Here is a 26,689-nt window from a genome sequence, read left to right as displayed (position 1 = left end):
TGTGGCAAAATGTGGCAATGTGGCGTGGGGGCAGGGTGGGGGTGATGCGGTGAACCTTAGTGTGAGCTCAGACTGTGACCTTGATAAAGGTAGAAATACCACCTCACATTTGTCTGGGGTCTTCCTCCCCCGCTCACACACCCACCATGACTCTCCAATGCCCATGGAGAAAACCAAGCCCTACAGCCTGGTACTTGAGATCCCTGCCCCACAGATGAAGAACTCCAGACCCACCATATTCATCTTCTTGTTTCCCAAAGCATATCCCCCAGACTCTTGCATCTGTTGTGGCTTCTGTCAAGAGTGCCTTTTAGTTCTATGAAGTGTACGTCCTATAGGCAGTCCTCCATTATTCACCTCAAAACACCCAACTTCCATCCCTCCTTGACCCCAAGGGGCTGAGTGCATCAACGTCCATCTCTACCTCCCTCAGAGATTTTCCAGTGGCTGCTCTGACTTCAGGAGTGTGGGAAAGAAATGTGACAAGGCAGAAGCTTCTGGAGGCGCCGACAATGACAAATCACACTGGCCAGCTGGTAGAGAGCATTTGCCCAGAGCCATACCCTCCCTTCATCCTCACAACAGCCCATTTTGCAGGTGGAGAAACTGAGGCCTAGGAGGGTCAAACTGGTGGAGATGGGGAGACCCCGGGACATAGGCCTCACTTCTAAAGGGGCAGAGCTCTTCCCCACTGGGGGCAGTTTGAATCCATCTCTTCACCTCCAACAGGGATGTCAGGTGGTCTGAGTATCTCTGGATCCACTCTTCACATCTGTGAAATGGTGCAGGTGATGGTGTCTCCCAGAATGGGGGCAGGCGTCTCAGGATGGTTGAGAGAGAACCATGAGTTTGCTCCTATTTCCAATTATCTCCTCCATCTTTCTTTATGTTTCTCTCACTCTCTGTGTCTCTCCTCTCTGTATCTCTATTTCTCCCTCTGTCTCTACCCCTTCCCCAGGCCTCATGCATCAATCACTTAACTCACCCTACCCCCTTGCTCAGGCCTGAACCCTGAGACTGGAGAAGGCTGTTGTGTGTGGGGGCATCCCCGTCCCCACTGTGCCAGGCCCAGGAGACACTGCCTCTTTGTCCACAAGGCACTGACCTCATAGCCTGCCGGGCGCCTGACCCTGGCCAGTTCAGCTGCCTCCCTTAGGCTCCTTAAAGGAGGGGCCTCTTCCCCTAAGGTTGAGCCATGAAGACTAACGCTGCCCTCCTGGGCCTCAGTTTCCTCAGATGCCCACCCCCAGGAGAGAGACCTTCACCCCGTCTCTCCTCAGTTCTCCTGGACTCTGAACATCATTTTCTTTAGGAGAAAGTCTCATAGCCCCAAATTTACCATTTTAAAGCAAAAAATTCCCTGACATTTAGTATATTCACAGTGTTGTGCAACCACCACCTCTATCTAGTTCCAGAACATTTGCATCACCCCCAAAAGGAAACTCTGCATACATCAGCAGTCACTTCTCATTCCCGCCTCTCCCCAGTCCCTGACAACCACTAATCTCCTGTCTGCCTCTGTGATTTGCCTATTTTGGATATTTTATATAAATGGAAACATACAATATGTGCCCTTTCACGTTCAGCTTTGTCCGCTGAGCATGATGTTTTGGGGTTCATCCATGTTGTAGCTTGGATCAGTGTTTCTCAGGGACATCGTGGAGCTTTGCTGACAGTAGCAAGAGAAGGTCACAAACTGAAATACCCAGAGGCTGAGAAATGGAATATGGAGAAAAAGCTAAGTTGCATCTTGAGGAAGCAAAGAGACCATTCAGAAGCTAGAACCTAGGCACCCACCGCTGGAGTTTGGCATATGGGCATTTTGAGGGGATGCAGCATACTGCAAGCACTTTGTAGCAATTTGCTAGAATGAACCCAAGACATCTGAGTTCACTGGGCTCTCCTTTAGCTCCTGGTCTCAGAAATTGGCTAGAGAGGGTCAGAGACCCAGCCAAGGGCCGTAGAGCCATAGGTAGCCCATGGGACTGGCACCTAGTTATCCAGTGTGGGTCTGAGGAGAGCAGGGCAGAGCCCCTCGACTTGCCCCAAGAGTGGATTTGTGGCCAGGATGAGGTCACCACCACCAAGTTCACTTCCTGAGTTTCTTTCTCTTTCGTTTTGACTTGCCCTAGTATGGGATGTAACACTTGGCTTTTTTTTGTCTTTTTTCTTGCTTAGATTCAATGTGTTCGGGGTGGGGACAGGGCAGCTGGGACTTGCCAGTGGCGCAGAGGCTCTCCTGGGACTTCAGGCCTCCACGTGGACACGATGTGGGGGCCTGTGACAAGGCTCTCCTTCCTCCTTCTCCTGCTGTCCAGGCAAGGTGGTGAGTTCCCCATCCTGGCATGGCACTGCTTCTCTTGCTGGGTGTGTGTGTGTGTGTGTGTGTGTGTGTGTGTGTGTGTGTGTGTGTGTGTGTATAGAGGGTTACAGGCCTGGTTTGAGGGTTGGTCACTTTTTCTCTGTTTCTCAGTCTTTCCCTCTGTCAAATGGGAGATAGCTGATCATGGTTTATGTAATCAGACTTGGATATCTCTCCTTCTGTCTTGATTTTCTCTTCTGTGAAATGGACTAAATATTTCACACTTCCCAGAGTTCAATAAGTATATTATATATAATGCATACAGTATACAGTATGCATACATAACATATTGTATACAGTTGTTCCATGGAGGATTAGTTTGAAGATCCCCTGCAGGTATTCAAATCTTTGGATGCCCAAGTCTCTATATAAAATGGTGAAGTATTTGCATCTAACCACATCTTCCTGTACAATTTAAATCATCTCTAAGAGCCAATGTGATGACTTATCCTGTAATCTAGCACTTTGGGTGGCCAAGTTGGGAGGATCGCTTGAACTCAGGAATCTGAGACAAGCCTGAGCAAGAGCAAGACCCTACCTCTGGGAAAAAAAAAAAAGAAAATTTATTCAGGTGCGGTGGTGCAGGCCTGTAGTCCCACCTACTTGGGAGGCTGAGGCAGGAGGATCGCTTGAGCCTGAGAGGTGAAGGTTGCTGTGAGCTATGATGACACCTGTGTACTCTAGCCAGGTGACAAAGTGAGACCCTTTTTCTAAAAAATATACATAGATCATCAATGGATTACTTATAATACCTAATACAGTGTGAATGCTAAATAAATACTATACAAATAGTTATACTGTATTGTTTAGGGAACAATAACAAGGAAAAAAGTCTATGTATTCAGTTCAGATGAAACTTTTCTTTTAGCATATTTTCACTCTGAGGTTGGTTGACTCCACCAATACAGAACCCACAGCCCATCTTGTGAAATCTGGTGAGAAGAAGCTCAGTCCCCTATGGACAGTTAGGTTTGGACTAACTTTTGCTGCTGTGTGACTTTAGGCAACTTGTTTGTCTCTCTGTGCCTCCCTTTTCCTCTCTGTACATTGGACGTCAGAAGGGAGCTGATTCTTTAGATGCAACAGAATGCATGCAAAGTGCTCAGGGCAGGGTGGCCACGCTGCAAGGCTTCAGGGCCTTTGGGGGCCTTGCATGGTGAGAGACCAGCATTGAGGAGGGGGCGGGGGACCCTAGATTCTTTTTGAGGAGTAGCCCACATGGTAGCTTGCTGCTGGTGGCAGTGAGTGGTCAGCCCTAGTTGTAGGAAGGAGGTGGGTGGGCTTTAGGCTGCAGGGGGATGGGGGATCTGTGTCATCACAGAGAGACATGAAAGGATGGAAAACTTCTGGGCTGAAGCGATCCTCCTGGCTCAGCCTTGTGAGTAGCTGGGACAATAGACAGCTGTCACCCTCAGTAGAGTGCTGTAGTGTCATAGCTCACAGCAACCTCAAACTCCTGGGTTCAAGCAATCCTTTTGCCTCAGCCTCTCGAGTAGCTGGGACTAAGGTACCTAACACAAAGCCTGGCTAATTTTTCTATGTTTGGTAGAGATGGGGTCTCTCTTGACTCTAACTGGTATTGAACTCCTTACCTGAAGTGATCTTCCCGCTTCAGCCTCCCAAAGTGCTAGGATTATAGGCGTGAGCCACCACTCCCAGCTTCCCCCAAGAATTCTGATCTGCCTACAGAGTTCAGGGCAGTTTCTCCCTGTGTGCGTGGTGTGGGATGCTGGGCTCTGCCTGATCCTATCTGCATACACCTCCCTCCCCCCCTTCCTCTTCCCTTCCCTTCACTTCTGTCCCTTCCCCTCCTCTTCCCTTCCTCTCTCTCTCTTTCTTTCTTTTGACAGGGTCTTGCTCTGTAGCCCCAAGTAGAATGTAGTGGCATGATCATATCTCACTGCAACTTCAAACTCCTGTCCTCAAGTAATCCTCCCACCTTGGCTACCCAGAGTGCTGACATTATGGGCATGAGCCACAACACCCAGCCCCCACTTCCTCTGTCACCCAATTCCACACCTGGAAGACACTGGCACTCCAGGGGGGCATGGGGCAGCCAGTGGCCCAGGGAGGTTGCTGCCTCTTGGGGAACTGTCCGTGGCTCCACTGCTGATAGGTTGTGTGCTTGCCTGGGCTGGCTCAGGCATCCTCTCTCCCCTGTACTCCTTACAGTTCTGCCTGTACTCCCTCTTCCCACACTGGCTTCAGATGCTGATGGCATCCCAGCATGACCTGCTATTTTCTGTCCTTTACCAGTGGGGAGACCTCGCTATCAGGATCCCCAACTATGTATCTCAGTCTCCACTGTAGACTTTCCACTGAGCCTCCAAAGACTAATGGGTAGTAGATAGATGGACGAATGAGTTGGTGATGGACAGATGAATGGGTGGGTGGATAGGTGGGTGAATGGGTGGATGAGTGGGTGTGTGGATGGATGGATGAATGAATAACACATGGATGGATGAATGCTTGAATGGATGGATGTGTGGCTGGGTGGGCTGAGTGGTGAGATATGAAAACATAGATGGATGGATGATGGATGAACAGGTAGATGGATGGTTCAATGGAAAGATATGTGACTGGGTGGATAGATTGGTGGAGTAGATGGATGGGCAAATGAATACATAGATGGGCGGGTGGGTACACAGATGGAAAGGTGGGTGGGTGGGCTGATGATCACTTGCACGTAGACCCCCTGGCTGAGCCCTTGTCCGCACAATGCAAGGCCAGGATGTCATTATCTCTTTGTTGCTTTTGCAGCTGCCTGTGGAACAAACGAGTGCTGTTTCCAGGACCCACCATATCTGGACGCACACTCAGGTTTGGGCCAGTCCTTCACTGTAGGTGGAGGGCCATGCCAAGCTGTTCCTGACCCCATCCACAGCACCCCTTCCCTCAGACACCCTCCATCCAGCCAAAGACTCAGCCCCACCTGTGGTCTTAGGGGTTCCAGCCCATTTTCACCAGGTTCAGGGTGACCGAGAACAGTCACCTAAGTCCTGTCTTCTTCCTATCAGGGTCACAGGGCTGGTGTCTGTACTGTTCAGATTGGTCAGTGCATGGGACAAAGCACCTTAAGCATTCTGAAGTCCCCCCACCAGCTCATAGCAGGCATTGCTGGAACATTTATAATTTCGTTATATAATATAAATATGCTACAATTTATAACATTTCGTAATGTACTCCACAGTGGGTCTGGGCACTGAACAGGCATGTCATCCATTAATTCATTCAGTTACCATTTATAGAGCATCTACTATGTGCAGACACAGTTCTAGGCATAGGGGATCAGCTGTGAGCCCCACTGGCCTCTGCAGGCAAATGAATGTCCATACTGCATACAAGGACATGTGTGGAGAAACAGAGGAGGGTGAGGGTTAGACAGAGAGGGGACTGCTTTGGGTTGGCTGGTGGTTGAGGAAGTGACCCTGAAGAAGAAACCAGAAAGTCAAGATCTAGAAGAAGAGCAGTCTGGACAGAGGGCGTAGCTTGTGCAAAGCCCCCGTGGTGGGAGTGAATGTGGCAGATCTGAGAGCCGATAAGGAGGATGGTAGGACAGGAGCAGGCCGAGCCAAAGGATAGCAGGAGACAAGGCCACAAGGAGGGTGCTGGGAGCCACAGCAGGTTTAGGCTGAGGTGATACTGTAAGCTGTAAATGTCACAAAGATTTGTCCTAGGTGCAGAGACTCCCCGCCCCCACACACATATACATTGGTCCATTCCGAAACGTATGGGATCTTTTCCAGGTTCAGCTTTGGGTCCTAGGAACCTGAGCTGCTATCGGATATCTTCTAGTGCCACTTATGAGTGCTCCTGGCAGTATGAAGGCCCCACGGCTGGGGTCAGACACTTCCTGATGTGCTGGTGAGCACCCCACTGTTTTCAAACCCTCACCCAACAGCCCACCTCGCTCCCGCCTTCCTGCTGCTACTATGTTCCTGCTCTCAGATGCGTGAACTCAGTCATGTTATTGCCTCTCCTTGGGCCTCAGTTTCTCATCAGAGAAGGGAGGGTTGGGGACACTGTGCAGAGTCAGTGAGGGTGGGCATTCCAACATGGGTGGCCATGAGGGTGCCTCTATTCCTCCCTTCTTCCTCTCCCTTTCACTTATTTATCCAGCCAGCCAGCCATTCATCTACCCAGTCCTTCTTTCCTTCCCTCTCTGGCAGCCCATAGCCCATGTTGGGAGATTCTGGGGGTCCTCAAACCCCACAATCCCAGGCTGATCCCCAAGGAACCCCCAAGCTAGGAGAGGGGAAATAAAGGGGTAGAAAAGGATTCTGGGATATGATTCACAGGGTCTGCTGTGGTTACCGAGACTTTGGAGTCCTCTAGGACCCCATACTCGGCACTGACATCCTCCTTCCTGCAGCCTGAGTCCCGGGCACTGCTGCTACTTTACCGCGGGCTCAGACACCAGCCGGCAGTTCTCTGACCAGGATGGGGTGTCTGTACTGTATAATGTCACATTCTGGGTGGAATCCTGGGTCGCAAACCGGACAGAGAAGTCACCTGAGATCACCCTGCAGCTCTACAGCTCAGGTCAGCAACCGGTTCTCCTCCCTATTCCTTCTACACCCAGAGAAGTACCCAGGGCCCTAGCCTGGATCTGGGGGGATTCTGGGCCCCTGGCAAGGGGCTTGATACTTCTAGATATTGTCACATTAAACACTGTGTGTGACCTGAGATCTTTCGTGGGCCCCTTACCAATCCCCTCTTGTTGGACACTTAAGATTGCTTCTGGTGTCTGTGATCCACAATGCTGCCAGGACACTGTTGGGCTTTTTTTTTTTTTTTTTTTTTTGAGACAGAGCCTCAAGTTGTCGCCCTGGGTAGAGTGCTGTAACATCACAGCTCACAGCAACCTCCAACTCCTGGGCTCAAGCGGTTCTCCTGCTTCCACCTCCCAAGTAGCTGGGATTACAGGTGCCTGCCACAACGCCTGGCTATTTCTTGGTTGCAGCCATCATTGTTGTTTGGCAGACCCCGGGCTGGATTCGAACCCTCCAGCTCAGGTGTATGTGGCTGGCGCCTTAGCCGCTTGAGCACAGGCGCCGAGCCCCATTGGGCTTTTAATATATGTTTTTATGACTCAACAACATGTCTTGGCACACAGCTGCAGAGCTGCTCCTGTGTATCATCCTCAGTCACAGGGGATGTGGGTAAAGCCGAGAAGGCCTGGCACTAGAGTGCCAGGCAAGTGGGGCATCTGTCTTTGGCACAAAATGTAGGGAGGTGCCAAAATTTTCAGTAGTTAATGGCAGCAATATTGTAATAACAATATTTTAAAAATCAAAATTAGTGCAAAAAATATGTGATGAACAAAATGTCAATTTTTTTTTGAGACAAAGTGTCACTCTTGTCACCCTGGGTTGAGTGACATGGTATCATGGTTCACAGCAACCTCAAACTCTTGGGCTTGAGCAATCCTTTTGCCTCAGCCTCCTGAGTACCTGGGACTACAGGTGCCCACCACAATGCCCAGCTAGTTTTTCTATTTTTAGTAGAGACAGGGTCTCCCTTTGGCTCAGGCTGGTCTTGAACACCTGAGCCCAGGCAATCCATCCACCTTGGCCTCCCAGAATGCTGGGCTTACTGGCCTGAGCCACCATACCTGGCTGGAATTTTATTTTATTTTTAATTTATTTATATCAGTGATGGGGCTCAAAATGTCAATTTTTAAAAGAAACGCAGTGTCTGACACAGTGTTTGTACAACCTTGCCTCACTACCCTCACCACCCTGACCCTAACCCCAGCCCTATTCCTGCCTTCACTGGCCCAAGTTAAAGTGGTGGCAATGAACAAGGCATGATGATTATATGTGTACATAGTATATGGAGATCAGGGAGGCCTCTAGCCAGAATTGAGCCCTGAAGGATAAAAAGTATCCAGCAGATGTGGGTGCCTATAGCTCAGTCGGCAGAGTGCTGGCCATATACACCTAGGGTGGAGGGTTTGAACCTGGCCCCCGCCTGCTAAACAACAGTGACAACTGCAACCAAAAAATAACAGGTCATTGTGGTGGGCACCTGTAGTCCCAGCTACTTGGGAGGCTGAGGCAAGAGAATCCCTTAAGCCCAAGAGTTTGAGGTTGCTGTGAACTGTGACACTACAGCACCAAGGGCAACATAGTGAAACTCTGTCTCAAAAAAAAGGAAATGGGAAAATGAAGATCAAAGAATACAAATTTGCAGTTATATAGCATATATAAGTCTGGAGTTTTATAGTCAGCAAGAGGACTATAATTATAGTATTTCATATTAAAAATTTGCTAAGAGGGGCAGCGCCTGTGGCTCAGTGAGTAGGGTGCTGGCCCCATATACCGAGGATGGCTGGTTCGAACCCGGCCCTGGCCAAACTGCAATAAAAAAAAAAAATAGCTGGGCATTGTGGTGGGCGCCTATAGTCCCAGCTACTTGGGAGGCTGAAGTAAGAGAATTGCCTAAGCCCAAGAGATGGAGGGTGCTGTGAGCTATGATGCCATAGCACTCTACTGAGGGTGACAAAGTGAGACTCTGTCTCTGAAAAAATAAAAATAAAAATAAATAAATAAAATAAAAATTTGCTAAGAGAATAGAGTGTAGGTGCTCTAACACAAAATCCTTTCTGTTATACTTAATTCTGTTACGTTTTATCCCATACCACTACATTCTGTTCCATTTTATTTGGTAATACATGTATTCCATTCCATAACATTCCATTCTTTTTTTTTTTTTGAGACAGAGTTTCACTATGTTGCCTCAGCCTCCCAAGCAGCTGGGACTACAGGTGCCCGCCACAACGCCCAGCTATTTGTTGTTGTTGTTGTTGCATGTTGTCATTGTTCATTTTAGCTGGCCCTGGCCAAGTTTGAACTCGCCAGCTTCGGTGTATGTGGCCGGTGCCCTACCCACTGAGCTACGGGTGCTGCCCATTCCATTCTGTTATATTTTGTTCCATAATATTCCATTCCATTCATTTTCATTTTCTAACATTCTACTCTGTAACCCTCTATAGAAGGTGATGGGGCTGAGGGCAGTGGCCCATATCTATAATCCTGGTACTTTGGAAGGCTGAGGCCAGGGGATAGCTTGAGGCCCCAAGTTGAATACCAGTCTGAGCAAGAGTGAGACCCTTCAAAAAATGAAAAATTAGCCGGGTGTGGTCAGCTTCTGTAATCCCAGCTATTCAGGAAGCTGAGACAGAACTGCTTGAGCTCAGGAGTTTGAGGTTGCCGTGAGCTGTGATGACACTACTGTACTCCAGCCCTGGTAACAAAGCAAGACTCTGTCTCAAAAAAGAAGGAGAAGAGGAGGAAGGAGAAGGTGATAGATACATTAGATTGCTTACTGTGGTAACCATTTCACTATGGACATGGACACTAAAACATTATATTGGGCCAGATGAGGTGTCTCATACATGTAATTCTAGCACTCTGGGAGGCCAAAGTGGATGGATCCCTTGAGCTCAGGAGTTTGAGACCAGCCTGAGCAAGAGCAAAACCCCATCTCTACTAAAATAGAAAAATTAGCCAGGTGTTTTGGCAGGCACTTCCCAGTAGTCCCAGCCACTTGGGAAGCTGAGGCAGGAGGAGCCCTTGAACCCAGGAGTTTCCTGGTGAGATTGCTGTGAGCTGGGCTGTTACCATGGCACTCTAATCTAGGGTAAAAGAGTGAGACTGTGTCTCAAAAACAAAAGGCAAAAAAATTATGTTATATACCTTAAATTCTTAAATTTATACACCAATAATATATTTTTTCTTTTTCTTTTTTGGAGACAGTCTCATTCTGTTGCTCCAGGCTAGAGTGCCATGGTGTCAGCCTAGCTCACAGCAACCTCAAACTCCTGGGCTCAAACTCAAGCATCCTGCCTCAGCCTCTCACGTAGCTGAGACTACAGATGCCCTCCACAACACTTGGCTATTTTTTTTTTTTTTGAGACAGAGTCTCATTTTGTCACTCTTGGTAGAGTGCTGTGGCGTCATAGCTCACAGCAACCTCAAACTCTTGGGCTCAAGTGATTCTCTTGCCTCAATCTCCCAAGTAGCTGGGACTACAGGCACCTGCCACGACATCTGGCTATTTTTAGAGACAGGGTCTTGCTCTTGCTCAAGCTGGTCTCAAACTCCTGCCTTGGCCTCCAAGAGTGCCAAGATTACAGGCACGAGCACCTCACCCAGCCAATACACTAATAATAATTTTTAAGAAAATGATTAGGTAGGCTCAGCGCTTGTAGCTCAGTGCCTAGGGCGCCAGCCACATATACCAGGGCCAGCAGGTTTGAAGCCTACCAGGGCCTGCCAAACAACAATGACAACTACAACAATAATAACAAAAAAATAGCCAGGCATTGTGGCGGGCAACTGGGAGGCTGAGGCAAGAGAATTGCTTAAGCCCAAGAATTTGAGGTTGCTGTGAGCTGTGACACCATGGCACTCTACTAAGGGCCATGAGTGAGACTCTGTCTCAAAAAAGAAAAGAAAGACAGACAGAAAGAAAGAAAGAAAGAAAGAAAGAAAGAAAGAAAGAAAGAAAGAAAGGAAGGAAGGAAGGAAGGAAGGAAGGAAGGAAGGAAGGAAGGAAGGAAGAAAGAAAGAAAGAAATTGATCAGGTATAGTATGATCAAGGTGCAGCAAGAATGACTTATGTCTCTACTTACTTCAGGCTCCTTGAAATGAGCCTAAAAATTTAGCAAGCTTTCTTTAACAGTCTTCCCCCAAAATGGAATCAATTACCCTCTCTCCAGCAATTTAAAAAAGTGCCTGTCTCGCCACAGCCTTGCCAGCAATAGGTATTAATATTTTAAAGATATAATCATTAATAGCATCTGGTATATAAATCTTGATTCATTGAATTGCAGAATACCAGGCTTAGCTGGGACCTGCAAGGGTCCATAATTCACATTTAGGGGACTCAGTTGGTTATCCTGTGGTGGGCCAATTTTCTGGAATTTTTGAGACCTGTCAACTCACACACACGTGGGCTGCCACTCCTCAATCCTCATCTCTACTTCCAGTTAAATATGACCCTCCTGGGAAAGACATCAAAGTGTCCAAGTCATCGGGACAGCTGCTGATGGAGTGGGAGACCCCAGCCCACCAGAATGATGCCAAGGTACAGTTCCGGTACCGGACAGCCAACAGCCCATGGAAGTGGGTGAGTTTATTTCCCAGGTCAGAGGTGGCCACAGGCCTCTCTGGGATAGCTTCCTCCAAATCAGCTTCCAAATCCACACTATGGATGAGCCTGGAGAACATTATGTCCATGAAGTAAGCTGGGGACGGATGTCACCTCTCCACTCTTGCCCTGTGTCTAGCCCGCGGGTCAGATTTGTGACCTCCGCTCACACCCTCCATGGCTCTCCATTACCCTCAGGAAAGTGTCCTCATTCTCAGCCTCCATCACCTTCCTTGTGCTTTCTGTGACACCCTCCTGAATGGCAGCCATTCTTTGCCCATATCTTGGGTTTCCAGCTTCCTTGCTTTTGCACCTGCGGGTCCTTTCACCTGTATACCCTCCCCTTCATCTGAGCACATGCAAATCCAGCTCAGCCTTCAGGCTCCAGCCCCAGGGCCACCCAGAAAGCTACCTTTCCATTCATTCATCCATCCATCCACCCATCCATCCATTTATCTGAGTTTGCAAGAAACTCCATCTCTAACCTCATTCCCAAGGGTCCTCCAGGTTAGGGGAGACAGAAGCCCCCCCACACCTTTAAACTGTGGCCAATCTTTTCCTCCCTCAGACTAGGAATATCCTGAGGGCAAGCCCCATCTCCCCTCCACACATTGTGCCCCTCCCTGAGCCTCAGTCTCCCCATCAGGTAAATGGGCATAAAATCAGTCAGTGACATGTGACCTAGGATCCCTGATGGGAAGGAATATCTCTTCATATTTTATTTGGTGCCCCCTAAATATACTCTTCCTTAGACCCTTTCAGCCTCCTTTATAGATGAGGAAGCTGAGGCTCAGGTATTGAGAAACATGCCTAGGGTGACACAGAAAGTGTGGGACAGGCTGGGTCCAACACCACAGAGAGGATTTGAAGTCACCGTTTTGTCTTCTAAAATAATGTTTAAAAAGAAACTGTTTCTTTTGGGATAATCTGAGATCCTCAGAAAAGTTACAACATAAAGTACTGGCTGGACACAGTGGCTCACGCCTGTAATCCTAGCATTCGGGAGGCCGAGGTTGGTGGGTTGCCTGAGCTCAGGAGTACGAGATCAGCTTGAACAAGAGTGAGACCCCGTCTCTACTAAAAATAGAACAAACTACCCAGGTGTTGTGGCAGGCACCTGTAGTCCCAGCTACTTGGGAGGCTGAGGCAAGAGGATTGCTTGAGCCCAGGAATTTGAGGTTGCTGTGAGGTACAATGCCACAGCACTCTAACCAGGGCAACAGAGTGAGACTTTGTCTCAAAGAAAAAAAAAATACAATACAAAGTACTACAGATAGCTTCCATATACCCTTTACCCAAATTCCTCTGATGATGATGTCTTACATAAACTCCAGATATTATTTGGCTGTCACTGATTTTTCCCTTGAATGTTCTTTTTCTGTTCCTGGGTCCAATCTAGGGTCCTGCATTGTATTTAGTAAGATAATTTAAAAAAATTTGAAACAGCAAATATTTTTTAGCACCAAAATGTAAAATAATGTATAAATATGTTCTCCTTCTAGGGCGACTGTAGACCCCAAAATGATACTGGTGAGAATAATACTAGTAGTAACAAGAACAACAGCAACAGCTACAGCGAGTTAACATTAATTGAGCACCTACTGTATGCTGGGTCCAATGTTAAATTCTTTCTATGCCCCTTGCCCTGCTCTGTAGTTAAGAATTGGATTATCACCATCTCACAGGTGAGAAAACAACTTAAGGCTTGGGGGATGAGAAACCATTGGCCAAGGTCACAACCCAAGGGGTGTCCAGGACTTGAACCCCAGATAGGGGCAGAAGTGGATGATCCTGGGGGCCCAGTGAGGACAGGGTCAGGCCTGTTCCTCCTGAGTCTCAGGGCCAGCACATGGCTGTGCACACAGCTGGAACTCAATAAATGCACAATGGCTAAGTAAACAATGCCTAGTCCTGAGCAATTCCCACACTTGAAGTTTGATTTGCCTCTCCCCAGAGTCCTGTGTCTGCCCCCTGGAGATGGAGGTGGCTCGGGAATTCCAGCTACGAAGACGAAGACGGCACCTTCAGCGTGGGGCCCCAGAAGTTCCCTGGAGCAGCTGGAGCAGTCCTGTGTGCATCCCCCCTGGTGAGAGTGCCCTGGGTCACAGCAGTGAGGGCAGGTCTTAGAAATAAGGCAGCAAGGGTTCAGCTCCTGTGTCTCAAGCGGCTAAGGCGCCAGCCACATACACCTGAGCTGGCTGGTTCGAATCCAGCCCGGGCCCGCCCAACAATGATGGCTGCAACCAAAAATAGCCGGGTGTTGTGGTGAGCACCTGTAGTCCCAGCCAGTTGGGAGGCGGAGGCAGGAGAATCACTGGAGACCAGGAGTTGGAGGTTGCTGTGAGCTGTGATGCCACAGTACTCTACCCAGGGCGACAGCTTGAGGCTCTGTCTCAAAAAAAAAAAAAGGGAAAAGAAAAAAGAGAGAGAAAGAAGGCAGCAGGTACTAGAAACAAGGCAGTGGTGGCTGGGTGCGTTGGCTCACATCTGTAATCCCAGCACTTTGGGAGGCTAAGGTGGAGGATCACTTGAGGACAGGAGTTTGAGACCAGCCTGGGCAACAGCAAGACCCTCATCTCTACAAAAAAAATTTAAAAATTAGGTATGGTGGCTCAGCACCTGTAGCACAGTGGTTATAGTGCTAGCCACATGCACCAAGGCTAATGGGTTCGAGCCCAGCCTGACCCAGCTAAACAACGACAACTGCAACAAGAAAAAAACCAGGTGTTGTGGCGGGCACCTGTAGTCCCAGTTACTTGGGAGGCTGAGGCAAGAGAATCACTTAAGCCCAAGAGTTTGAAGTTGCTGTGAGCTGAGACACCATGACACTCTATTGAGGGTGACATAGTGAAACTGTCTCAAAAAAAAAAAAGAAAAATTAGATGTGGAAGCATGTGCCTGTAGTCCCAGCTTCTCAGGAGGCTGAGGTGGGAGGACTGGAGTTTAAGATTGCTGTGTATTAGGCTGATGTCACTGCATTCTAGCCTGGGCAACAGAGCAAGAACCTGTTGAGAGAGAGAGAAGGGAGGGAGGGAGGGATAAGGTAGGGGGGTATTAGAAATAAGTAAGTGAGAGAAATTAGTGCTCAGACCCTCACAATGTAGTACCTGGCCTTTAGGAGTTTATCAAGTAAGAACCATCAGGTCAAGCCTCCCAGTATCTTAAGGACAATGTCACCTCCCTGGGGAGCTCAATGGGTTGTGCCCCTAACTCTGGGCAATGGGAAATGAGTAGGGCCATAACCGTGCCAAACACATGTTGTGTTCAAAGAAAAACTTGGAGGAAACAAAACAACAAACAAAAATTTAAAAAGAAAAAAAGGAAAAACTCATGAATTCACAGTGACAGTTATCCCCGAGGATGGAGATGCAAGGAATACTGGTTTCCCTTCTGCCATCGTTCTTCCTTTTCTGTCTTTGGGGCAGTAAGCAAGTTTCACTTGGTAAATGTGGCAAATTCATAATCTATAAAGAAAACCTCTCAGTCTTTTTCTCCTTCCAATTCATCATCCTGTTGGTTTGGTTCTGGTTGTAGAACCACCCCCACAGCCCGAGGTGAGGTTATCCGTGGAGCGGCTTGGCCAGAATGGGAAGAGGAAGCTGAGCCTGGACTGGCAGGTAAGGGGGCCATCGCGGGGCTGTGGTGTGGCCTAGGACAGACAGCAGGAGACAAAAAGCTGGAGGAGAGTGAGAAGTGGGAGATGGAGGGACACAAGTGTGGAGGCGGCAGGGACTGGGCAGATTATAGGTTTAACTTGAAGGTCATGGTGGGAGTGGGGGGCAAAGAGTGTGTGTGAGCGGGAAAGGGACATACTCGCACTCCGGTAGTCACAGGCTTTCTCTAGCTCATAAGTGGGGACTATTGTCCCTCCTATGGAGGGATTGGACAGAAGCCAGAAGGCCAGAAAGGAGATGATAGTAACTGCATTAACCCAGGTGAGAGATTATTGCTTTAAGTCCCAAACCAACCCCATTAAGTATAGTCTAATTTGCTCCATTTTATAGGGAAGGAAACTGAGGCACAGAGGGAAATTCTCTATGGGGTAAAACTGACTAGTAGTCCACCCACCATAGTTGACCTAGCCACATCCCTAATGGGTTACTATAAGCCCATTACTATAAGGCTGTAGCAAAACTCCTTCATATCCCATGGTTTCCTCTAATTTGAATTCCTTTTCTTAGGAAAGGCTTTTTAGGCTTGAGGTAACTGGGTCCAAAAGTGAAAACTTTTCCCCTCTGGATCTCAGTAGGTTTTGTCAATCTCCCCACCTGCAAAATCTGGATGCGAATGCCTGTTTCCCAGCAGCTTTGCCAGCATTGAGGTTTATTGTTGTTGTCTTTTTTTTTAATTTTTGGTGCATGTCATTGGCTATGGCTCTTGGTCAAGTCTGTGTCTTGCTGAATACCCATGGGATGATGAGTATGATAAGGTCCCCACAATTTGTTTCTCATACAACAGCCCAAGCAGCATGAACTTCCAGAAGGCTGCCAAGGGCCCATGTCTGATGCAGCGGTGACCTACCGAGTGTACCTGCACATGCTGTCCTGCTCTTGTAAAGCCACAGCCACCAGGACCCTACACCTGGGAAAAAATGTGTCTCTCTCGGGTGCTGCCTACAATGTGACTGTTGTCTCCAAGAATCGATTTGGCTTTGGCCCGAACCAGACATGGCACATTCCTGCCTACACAGGTGCCTCCTCTGGGAGGGGAGGGTGACAGGAGGGCCCTTCGGAGCTGAGCACCTACTCTGAGCCTCAGCTAGACCAGGGTAAGATGAGTGAGGCAGAAAAATTAAAGGGGAAGCCTAATTTAGGGATGTGTCAAAAATTTAGTAGTCGGGCAGCGCCTGTGGTTCAGTTGGTAGGGCGCCGGCCCCATAAACGGAGGGTGGCAGGTTCAAACCCGGCCCCGGCCAAACTGCAACCAAAAAATAGCCGGGCGTTGTGGCGGGCGCCTGTAGTCCCAGCTACTCGGAAGGCTGAGGCAAGAGAATCGCTTAGGCCCGGGAGTTGGAGGTTGCTGTGAGCTGTGTGAGGCCACGGCACTCTACCGAGGGCCATAAAGTGAGACTCTGTCTCTACAAAAAAAAAAAAAAAAAAAAATTAGTAGTCAAGATCCATAATGCTATAATGCGATTTTTTTGGAGACAAAGTTTCACTCTGTCACCCAAGCTGGATTGCAGTGGTGTCATCATATCTCACAGCAACCTCAAGCTCCTGGGCTCAAATGATCCTCCTCCAGCCTCTCAAGTAGCTAGAACTACAGGTGTGCACCATTGTGCCTGACTAGTTTAAAAAATTTTTTCTTTTTGTAGAGATAGGGTCTCACTATGTTGCCCAGGCTGGTCTTGAACTCCTTGCCTCAAGTGATCCTCTTACCATGGCCTCCCAGAGTGCTAGGATTACAGGTGTCAGCCACCATGCCTAGCCATATAATACAATATTTATAAAAGATTCTAACCAACAAACTATTGCCCAAGCTGGCCATATGTTTTTGTAACTAAAGTTTTACTGGGAGCAGGGCCAGGATCAAGGTGAGGTGAGCAAGGCAGAGTTCTGCAAGTACAGGGCAGAGATGACCCTGTCTTTATTTTATTGATCTAAAATTCACATAGCAAAATTAACCATTTGAAAGTGAGCAATTCGGTGACGTTTAGTACACTCACAAGGCTGTACAGCCATCAGCTCTATCTAGTTCCAGAACATTCCATACCCCCCAAAGGAAACCCTGTCCCCATTAGTGGTCACTCCTTGTTTCCCCTTCCTCCCTCCCTTCCTCATTCCCCCTTCCTCCACCAGCCCCAGGCAGCCACTAATCCACTTCCTATCTCTGTGGATTTGCCTGTTCTGGATCTTTCTTTCCTTCCTTTCCTTCCCTTCCTTCCTTCCTTCCTTCCTTCCTTCCTTCCTTCCTTCCTTCCTTCCTTCCTTCCTTCCTTCCTTCCTTCCTTCCTTCCTTCCTTCCTTCCTTCCTTCCTTCCTTCCTTCCTTCCTTCCTTCCTTCCTTCCTTCCTTCCTTCCTTCCTTCCTTCCTTCCTTCCTTCCTTCCTTCCTTCCTTCCTTCCTTCCTTCCTTCCTTCCTTCTTTCTTTCTCTCACTTTGTCACCCTTGGTAGAGGGCTGTGGTGTCACAGCTCACAGCAACCTAAAACTCTTGGGTTCAAGTGATCCTTGTGCCTCAGCCTCCCAAGTACCTGGAATTACAGGTGCCCTCCACAACACCTGGCTATTTTTAGAGATGGGGTCTCACTCTAACTCAGGCTGGTCTTGAACTCCTGAGCTCAGGCAGTCCACCTGCCTCAGCCTCCTAGAGTGCTGGGATTGTAAGCATGAGCCACCGTGCCTGGCCTTGGACATTTCTATAAATGGACATTTCCATAAATGGTACACTGTGTGGCCTTTGTGACTTCACTCAGTAGCATGTTTTCAAGGTCCGTCCACGTTGTGGCAGGTGTCAGTGCGTCGTTCCTTTTTATGGCTGAGTAACGTTCCACTGCACGGATACACCACATTTTGTCCATTCATCAATTGATGGACATTTGGCTATTTCTACCTTTTGACTGTTGTAAATAGTACTCACCATATCTTTTTGTGTTCATTTTGATTTGTAATTAAATATTAATTACATTACATTACATTAAAATATTGGTTTATCTTGATGACTAGGCTTTTTGGTGCCCCTTAAATTTTATGCCTGAGTATCCAGCAACCCTGTGAGGATGGGGCTGTCACAATGATGTCCATTTTAGAGATAAGACAACCAAGATTCGGACAGGTGAAGCCACATACCCAAGTATCCAGTCCCTGTGATTTGGGCCACAGTCTTGCTGAGTGGCCTCAGGCTGGTGGCTTTCTCTCTGTGAGCCTGTTTCTGCATCTGTAAAATGGGGTGATTTTGGTCCCATATTATAATGTAATGGCACCTGTAAAACACTTGGCACTGGCCTGGTACATACAGCCAGTGCTCAATAAATAGTAGTTGCTGGCAGGATAAGGTGGCTCACACCTCACAGCTGCACTCCCAGAATTTTGGGAGGCTGAGGCAGGAGGCTCACTTAACTCCAGGAGTTTAAGACTAGCCTGGCAATATAGCAAGACCTCATCTCTTAAAAAAAAATTTAAATTAGCTGGGTGTGGTGGCATGTACTGGTAGTCCCAACTACTTAGGAAGCTGAGCTACTTGTCAGTTCAGGAGTTGGGGTCTGCAATGAGCTGTGATCAGGCCACTGCATTCCAGCATGGGCAACAGAGCAAGACCCTGTGTCCAAAAAAATAAAAGCAATGGCTTGGTACCTGTGGCTCAAGTGGCTAGGGCACCAGCCACATACACCTGAGCTGGCAGGTTAGAGTTTGGCTTGGGCCTGCCAAACAATGATGGCTGCAACCAAAAAAATAGCCAAGTGGGGTGGTGCCTGTGGCTGAAAGGAATAGGGCGCCGGCCCCATATGCTGGAGGTGGCGGGTTCAAAACCAGCCCCAGCCAGAAACTGCAAAAAAAAAAAAAGTAGCCGGGTGTTGTGGCAGGCACCTGTAGTCCCAGCTACTTGGGAGGCGGAGGCAGGAGAATCACTTGAGCCCGGGGGTTGGAGGTTGCTGTGAGCTGGGATGCCATGGCACTCTACCCAGGGCAACAGCTTGAGGCTCTGTCTCAAAAATAAATAAATAAATAAATAAAATAAAAATAAAAACTAAATGGCAGTTTCTGTGCTCAGACTTGGAAACAGTACCCACCCCTCTGAGATTGGTGCAGGCATCCTTGATGTAGACAGTAGGAGAGATTTGCCCAGGGACTGAGTGGAGGTGTGCTTGCATCTCTGAGTTTGGCGTTAGACTGCCACTGGGGTCCAGTCAGGCCAGGGAGGCTCGATCTGCATCACACTCTCCACCAAGTGAGGCAAGCAGTGGGTGTCCAGGCATCTGCTACAGCAGAAGCCGCCCACCAGGATGGAGGTGGGAGGGATGGCAGCACAGGGAGCTCTGAGGGTGGATGTCTTGCCAGGGAGCACATGGCCAAGCTGGAGGAGGACTCAGCTCATTCAAACACACTTTGTGCTCAGCCCCAAGCAGCCCCCAGTGTGGGGACAGGGCCAGACACAATGTCCCCATCCCTGTAGGGTTAGAGTTAGACAAGAGTAAGGGATTGGCACTGCAGGAGGAGGCTTAGAAGAGTGAAGGCAACTGTTTTGATGTGATTCTCTCATTCTGCTTCCAGAGTTAGTGGCTCTGAATATCAGTGTTGGAGCCAATGGGACTACCATGCATTGGCCAGCCCGGGATCAGGGAACAACATATTGCGTTGAGTGGCAGCCCCGGGGCCAGGATGGGAGCCTCACCACCTGCACCTTGATTACCCCCCAGGCCCAGGATCCATCTAGAATGGGTATAGTAATGTTGGTTATCTCGTCTCTGCCTCTGCTGGCTGGCTCAAACCTACAGGGATTATGCATATGGGATATCAAAAGCACAGAGATCCATTGCCATTTACCCAAGGTCACACAGAGGTGGGCATAGGCTGAGACTTGGACCTTCTCATCCATATGGGTTTGCAGCCTTCTGCACTCAGTCTGGGCAGATTGCACCCCAGCGGGTAATGAATCTCAAGTTCCCAGGGTGTTTGTTAAATATTTGCTTGCACCATGGAAGTGGAATCTGGTGACAAATTAATGAGGCCTCTGGAGGGTAAGGGGGGCTGTGTGGCCTAGGCAGCCTCTTGCTCTCTCACTTCCTGCTCTGGGCCTGGCCAAAGCCCCAGCTCAGACTGTTTCTTGAAGAGTCTCCAGACTGGGAAGACCGAGCAGATACAGATGCCCTGGATCCACAGAGTGAGGGCTGGGTTGGAGGGGGACAGGGACAGGTTGGAGGAGTTGACTAGAGAAAGGACTTTAGAAGAGTGGACATTGGTTCAAGGGCTTTTAGGCATGAATAGGAGTATTCTAGGAGTTCCTGGCAGATGGCACAGCCGATACAAAGGTGCAGAGGTAGGAACACAATCTATTTAGTGACCTGGTCCCTGGTTTTCCTTCCAGCAACCCACAGCTGGAGCCGAGAATCTGGGGCGATGGGACAGGAGGAGTGTTACCAGATCATGATTTTTGCCTCTGTACACCCGGATAAGGCCACTTCATGGTCCACAGTCCTGTCCACTTACTACTTTGGGGGCAATGGTGAGTGGTCCAAACCTGCAGGTTCATCTCCCTAGAGAGAAGTGACTCCAAACACACCTTGAGCAGCATCACCCCATTTTATAGATAAAACACTGAGGGTCAGAGTAGTGAAGTGATGGCAACTGAGACGTGGAACTGGGATTTGAACCCAAACCCACCTAACTCTGTGGCCAATTTTGCCCCTGCCTCTGGACGGTGTCGGGCTGGGCATTCAGGAAGCACTCAACCATTGCTCTTGGAATTGACTGTGATGATGGTGCTGGTTGTAGTCTCAAAGGCCGGGACCCCACATCACATCTCAGTGAAGAATTACAGCTTGGACTCCGTGTCTGTGGACTGGACACCATCCCTGCTGAGTGCCTGTCCTGGCGTCCTGAAGGAGTATGTTGTGCGCTACCGAGATGAAGACAGCAACCAGGCGTGGGGTATGTGAGGCCCAGGCAGGGGAGGAAGCCGTCTTGGCTCGAGGTCTACCTTGCCGTGTCGCCCTGTTTACTTCACTGCCCCTTTCTGGGCCTCAGTTTTCCCACCCTTAAAACAAGAGAATTGGACTCAAGCAAGTCAGAGTCTTGCTCTGTCTCCCAGACTGGAGTACAGTGGTACAATCATAGATTACTATAACCTTAAACTCCTGGGCTCAAGGGACCCTTCTGCCTCAGCCTCCCAAGCACCTGGGACTATACTTGCGCACCACAATACCTGTTTAATTTTTATAATTTTTGGTAGAGATGGGTCTTGCTATATTGCCTGGGCTGATCTTAAACTCCTGGCCTCAAGTGATTCTCTCGCTAGGCCTCCCAAAGTGCTGGGATTACAGGCATGTGTCACTGCACCCAGCATGGGCTCAAGGATCTTGATCACCCCTTCTAGACTCCCAGAGAGGGGTGGGTGGGCATCAGCTAAGTGTTCACAATGTCCCTGGTGCATCTATGGTGACCCCTCACGTGTATCAGCAGCTTAACTCCCATCAAGCAGGGATGACTGTCCTGTTCCCATTCTACAGATGGGGAAACTGAGGCCCAGAGAAGGAATCCACCTGCCCAATGATCCAAAAAGCCCAGATTTAACCTCAGTCAGACATCCCTTTCCACTCTTTAGGAGGGAAGGAAATGAGAAGGTAAAAGGCAGGTTTCATTTCCCACCCTGGCTGGGACATTTTCCCTGGGACTGGAGGCTCCTGGTGGCTTCATACATTGAGGGCCCCCCTCCTTTCTGAGAGGTAACACAGCTTTGCAGATAAAGTCTCACCCATCCTCCTCCCACAGCAACAGGTCAGCAAGACGTGAGTTCATGTCCTGCCCTACCCTCACCCGTACTCCCACCATCACCCAGCCCTGGGCCCAGCACGAGGGTGTTGGGGCATCAAAGACATAGTTACACTGCCATCATCCCAGCCACCCCCACTTTGTTTGGAGGGGGAAACTGAGGTCAAGTGGGGGGTCAATGACTTGTTTAGGGGGGCACAACTGGAGGCAGACATTTGCTGAAAATCAACTTGCCAAAAACCAAATTGCTAAGGATCAGGCTTGTGGAAGGACCATTTGGCCAGATTCACCAATTTCCTCAAAATTTCTTCAGAGGAAGAATCCTTTTGAATATATTCAAAGAATATGGATTTGGAGTTCTAGGAATATTTTCTTCTTGGTGACAGCCAGGAATGATATTCTCCTCTTAAGGATTGTTATGAAGATTTTTATTTGTTAGATTCGTTCAATTCCGCAAATACTGATTGAGATGCTACTGTGTGTTAGAGGCACTCGGGGATGAAGCAGATAAAGCTGGCCCTAACCTTGACTCTAAAGACCCAGAAGAAGTGAGGGAGGGAACCGAGTGGGTATCTGGGGGATAAAGGTGAATCAGGCAGGGCAACCACCAGTGCAAATGCAGGACTGGGCTGGTACCTTTAGGGAGCACTGAAGAGGCAGATGTGGCTGGAGGGAAGTAAAGAGGTCCCCATGGCTGCCTCCCCCTTGCAGAGCAGCTGGTGAAGCCTACAGAGACCCAAGTCACGCTCCGTGGCCTGCGGGCTAGCATAGCCTACACAGTCCAGGTACGAGCAGACACAGCATGGATCAGGGGCGCCTGGAGCCAGCCCCAGCGCTTCAGCATCGGTGAGTGGAGGGGGCAGGCCCAGTTATTTACCCACTGTGCACTGAACCCAGCTTCCTATAAAGATCTGGGCAGCCCTGCCCTCACTCACATCCCTCCCCTTGCTCCATATCACCCTTAAGGGAAAGTTCCAGCCCAGTCTGCTCCCATGCCCTTCACCTCCTCTTCTTGCAGTTTCTGTTCATGACAATTTCCCCACACTCCAGGGCCCTTGCCCATGCAGGCTCCCCCTGCCTGGAATGTTTGTTTTCCCCATCATTAAACTCCCTATTCATGCCTCAAAACCCAGCTCAAAAAGCCCCTCCTTCAGGAAGCTTTCCCTTCCTCCTGGCCATGCCCCCATCTACCACTGCTACTCCCACCTTGCCTGACATCCTGGGGTTGGGGGTATCCAGATCAAGCTCTGCCTTCCCCACCCTGGGGAGGAAGAGGGAGAGGGGACTGTTTATTAAGTGGATGAATAAATGAGTCTGTCTCTCATTGAAAGGATAAGAAGGACACAGGTTCTGTTGTCCTGGGGTGCACGGTTGTGAGAGATTCAAAGACCGAATGATTCTTGTTCATGCCATGGTGTACTTTAAGTCCCAAGAGCAGCGACTGGATCCAAGAGAACTAATGAGTCAGATCTGATGTGGGGCAGGCAGTTCTGGGTCCAGAGGGCAGCCACATGGGCTGAACGTACAGGTGCGTAGGTTACAGCGTCCTGAGCACTTACTGTGTGGCAGGCCTTTATTCCTCAATAGTGACTGAGCAGGTGGGTTCCCTGGTCCCACTTCCCAGATAAGGAAACTGAAGCATCAAGTTTCTGGAGGGTCCAGCCCTGTCAGTTCCCTTCCTGAAAAAGAAGCAGGAAGTGTCCCTCCTCCAACCCAAGCTCTCCTACTTCCAGAAGTCCAGGTGTCTGATTTGTTCATCCTTCTTGCATCTCTGGGGAGTTTCATGAGCATCCTCATCCTGGGCATCCTTGGCTACCTTGGCCTGAACAGGTAACTCACACTTTCTCCCCTGAGATGATCTGTACCGGAGATGATCCATAATAATGACAGCAACAATAACCCCTCTCATCAAGTAGGTATTTGGTTGTGCCAGCTTTACAGATGAGAAAACTGAGGCCCACATGGTCAGAAATTGGCCCAGGGCACTTAGCAGTGGGGGTGGAAGTGGGATTTGAATCTGTAGGACTCCTCCCCTCCTTCCCTACTCCAATCCATATCTTCACAGCCTTTAAAACCAAATGGAGATGAAAAAGTTAAGTCAGAACAACTGAAAAGTAAAAACAGACAGAAGCACTGCTCCTCTAACTGGCCCCCCTTCCTCTCCAGGGCTGCCCAGCACCTGTGCCCACTCTTGCCCACACCCTGTGCCAGCTCTGCCATTGAGTTCCCCAGCAGCCAGGGGAAGCAGGTAAGGTTTCCCTTTTTAACTCCAGGTCCTGTTTTTTGTGTGCAAACTCTGGGCAACCCTTTCCCATTTACAGACAGGCAAGCAGAGGCTCAGAGAGGAACCTCCTGTACAGGTCATTTCCTAGCAGCAGAAACAAAACTCAAATTGGCTTCAACAGAAAAAGAACTAGATGGAAAAAATCCCAAGGAGCTGGGCCTCAGACATGGCTGAAACCAGGAACTAGGGATTTATCTCTCTGTGCTGCTGTCTTCTCTGCAGGATTCTGTCTTAGGCAGGCTCGGGTTTCTCCCGCTGGAAGGAGGTTGCCAGTATCCCCATTAACAGGAGCATAATTCTCAGGGCTATCACTGATTGGCTTAGCTTGAGTCACATGCCCCTCCTTGAACCTATAGGTGGAACCAGGAGGCAATAAATTCTAAGTTCCCTTATTGCCTGGGTCAGGGTCACATGCTCATTGCTAGAACTGGAGTGGGGCTTTTGCACTGCCCAACCACACCACTTGGTAGAAAAGAAGCAATTTTTTTTATAGAAAAATGGGATACTTTTCCAAAGAAGGGCTAAATGTGGGTCATTGGAGCAAAGTCTACCCTCAATTTCATGTCAGCATTATAGAGAAGTTAGCCAGCAAAGGCTTGGTCCATTCCATCCTTGTGTGGATGGGAAACAGGGCCCTGCCCACAACCTTGGCCCCACGTTATCTCTCTAGACTTGGCAGTGGATCAACCCCGCCGACTTCCAGGAAGATGTGTCCCTACAAGAGGCCCTGGTGGTGGAGATGTCCTGGGACAAAGGCAAGGGGACTGAACCTCTCAAGGAGAAGACAGAGCTGCCCTGGGGTGCTCCTGAGCTGGCTCTGGACACAGAGCTGTCCTTGGAGGATGGAGACAGGTGCAAGGATACCCTGAGGCCATTGTCCTGGAGCCCAGAGAGCAGGACAGTCAGGGGGACGGCCTTGCCCAGGCGGCTAGACTCTTGCTGTTCTGGGGAGACCTAACACAGAGAGCCAGCTTTGAGATACCTGGTGCACCTGGAGGCCTGAGGGAGAAACAGGAACATCCACTTCATTTTACGAACAGGAAGACTGACTATTGCAATCATAATGACTGGTTATTAAGTGCTTATGGCATACCCAGCCCAGCCCATCCAGACATTCACTTGATGCCACCACCCCCACCCCCAAACCCTCACAACTACCCCTGCAAGGTATTGTGGCTGGTCCCTTTCATAGATGTGGCCACTGAAGCTGAAAGTGAGTGAATGACTTTTCTGGAGCCACACAGCATGGACAAGAGTCAAAATTGGGCCTGACTGACCCAGGAGCCCTCCTTCCTCAGACTCTAGCCCTTCTCCCTCCTACCCTGACCTACTCTGTCCAGCACCTATTACTCATATCTCATGGTGGAAACCTAGAAACCATTGTGAAATAGAAGCTACTGCACATGACAGAGCCTCCCATTGGCCCATTCTTTAGTAGAATAGATTGAGTGATGGGGGGCAGATTGATCCCAGAGCCCTGAACTGGGCATCCTGTCCCAGGAGCACTGTATGGGGGTCTGGATGCAGGGCTCCCTGCATCACTGGGGGAGGGCATCTGGAGCCTTGGAGAATCCACGTGTGAGGGGTAAGAGGGGCTCTAAACACCCTGGTGAATGTGAAGATCCCTCCCCAGCCTCAGTCTGCCCTCCACAGCCTATAAAATATGAGTGATGATAATGCTGAACTCAAAGAGCTGTTCAAAGTCATAATAAATGACCCTCCTCTTGGATATACCTATCCTTTTATTGAGGTTTGAATAACCTGCTCAAAATCCCCACATAGGAGCCTGAAAATTCATTCATTCATTCCACACACACTTATTAATCTTGCCCTCTGGGCACCCCACAAGGGACACCCAGTCTGGGGAGGCAGAGCTGAATCAGCGCTTGGAATTGCAAAGTCAGGACTAATCAGGGAGATGCTTGGCCTGGGGGAAGTGGGGCAGCTAGGTCCCTCCTAACAGAAGCTCGGTTCACCCCCAGCTCCACGCCCAGCGCCCTGCAGCAGGACCCTTGACTTCCATACACACCCTGAATCTACCCTCTTCCTGTCCACATTGCCATACTTCCCTGCATCCTACCTTGGCAGCCTGGGTTCCCCACAAAGGCCTGGGGAGGAGGAAAGGGGGGAACCTTAAAATTCCGCCTGTGATAGACAGATGGTTTAGATTCCCCCATGGCCACCAGGTGGCAGCAGCGGTGCGTGTCTCCCAGGTCTGGCCCGTTTGGACGCCTCCCTTCTCCCTCCTGCCTTTGCTAGATTTTTCTGGTTTGGGAAGGAGGAGGGGAATTAAAACCCAGAACCCTGTAATCCTAGCACTTGGGAGGCTTAGACAGGTGGATTGCCTGAGTTCATGAGTTCGAGACCAGCCTGAGCCACAGCGAGACCTCGTTTCTAAAAATAGCTGGGCATTGTGGTGGGTGCCTGTAGTGCCAGCCACCAGGGAGGCTGAGGCAAGAGG

The 26,689-nt window shown here is 49.3% G+C and overlaps 1 protein-coding gene across 4 annotated transcripts; it reads left to right on the top strand.

Moving 5' to 3' along the window:
• Positions 1-1,621: 1,621 nt before the first annotated feature.
• On the top strand, positions 1,622-25,635 carry IL12RB1 (interleukin 12 receptor subunit beta 1). Of its 4 annotated transcripts, none has more exons than XM_053583455.1 (16): positions 1,640-2,323; positions 5,123-5,182; positions 6,109-6,226; positions 6,735-6,904; positions 11,358-11,497; positions 13,021-13,048; positions 13,473-13,604; positions 15,053-15,135; positions 15,977-16,208; positions 19,728-19,895; positions 20,542-20,679; positions 20,949-21,104; positions 22,656-22,790; positions 23,678-23,774; positions 24,111-24,192; positions 24,899-25,635. In XM_053583455.1, the coding sequence occupies exons 1-16, from the start codon at positions 2,269-2,271 to the stop codon at positions 25,184-25,186; spliced, it is 2,082 nt and encodes a 693-aa protein (XP_053439430.1). In that variant the 5' UTR covers positions 1,640-2,268; the 3' UTR covers positions 25,187-25,635. The 4 variants fall into 4 exon arrangements, 3 of the variants coding, with proteins under 3 accessions (XP_053439431.1, XP_053439430.1, XP_053439429.1); XM_053583454.1 differs by having other exon boundaries at positions 1,641-2,326; XR_008378761.1 differs by lacking the exon at positions 24,899-25,635 and having other exon boundaries at positions 1,637-2,326; positions 23,569-23,774; positions 24,111-24,162.
• The last annotated feature ends 1,054 nt before the right edge of the window (positions 25,636-26,689 follow it).

This window comes from Nycticebus coucang, chromosome 3 (genome assembly GCF_027406575.1).
Source record: "Nycticebus coucang isolate mNycCou1 chromosome 3, mNycCou1.pri, whole genome shotgun sequence".
Classification (NCBI taxonomy): domain Eukaryota; kingdom Metazoa; phylum Chordata; class Mammalia; order Primates; family Lorisidae; genus Nycticebus; species Nycticebus coucang.
This window is presented reverse-complemented; position numbering and strand designations above follow the sequence as displayed.

What these genes read in the sequence shown, in the direction of transcription:
- IL12RB1 (XM_053583454.1), top strand. Translation starts at nt 2,269, where the DNA reads ATGTGGGGGCCTGTGACAAGGCTCTCCTTCCTCCTTCTCCTGCTGTCC. An exon ending in ATATCTGGACGCACACTCAG is followed by an intron (nt 5,183 to 6,108) that starts GTTTGGGCCAGT and finishes GATCTTTTCCAG; the next exon opens with GTTCAGCTTTGGGTCCTAGG. An exon ending in AGCTGAGCCTGGACTGGCAG is followed by an intron (nt 15,136 to 15,976) that starts GTAAGGGGGCCA and finishes CTCATACAACAG; the next exon opens with CCCAAGCAGCATGAACTTCC.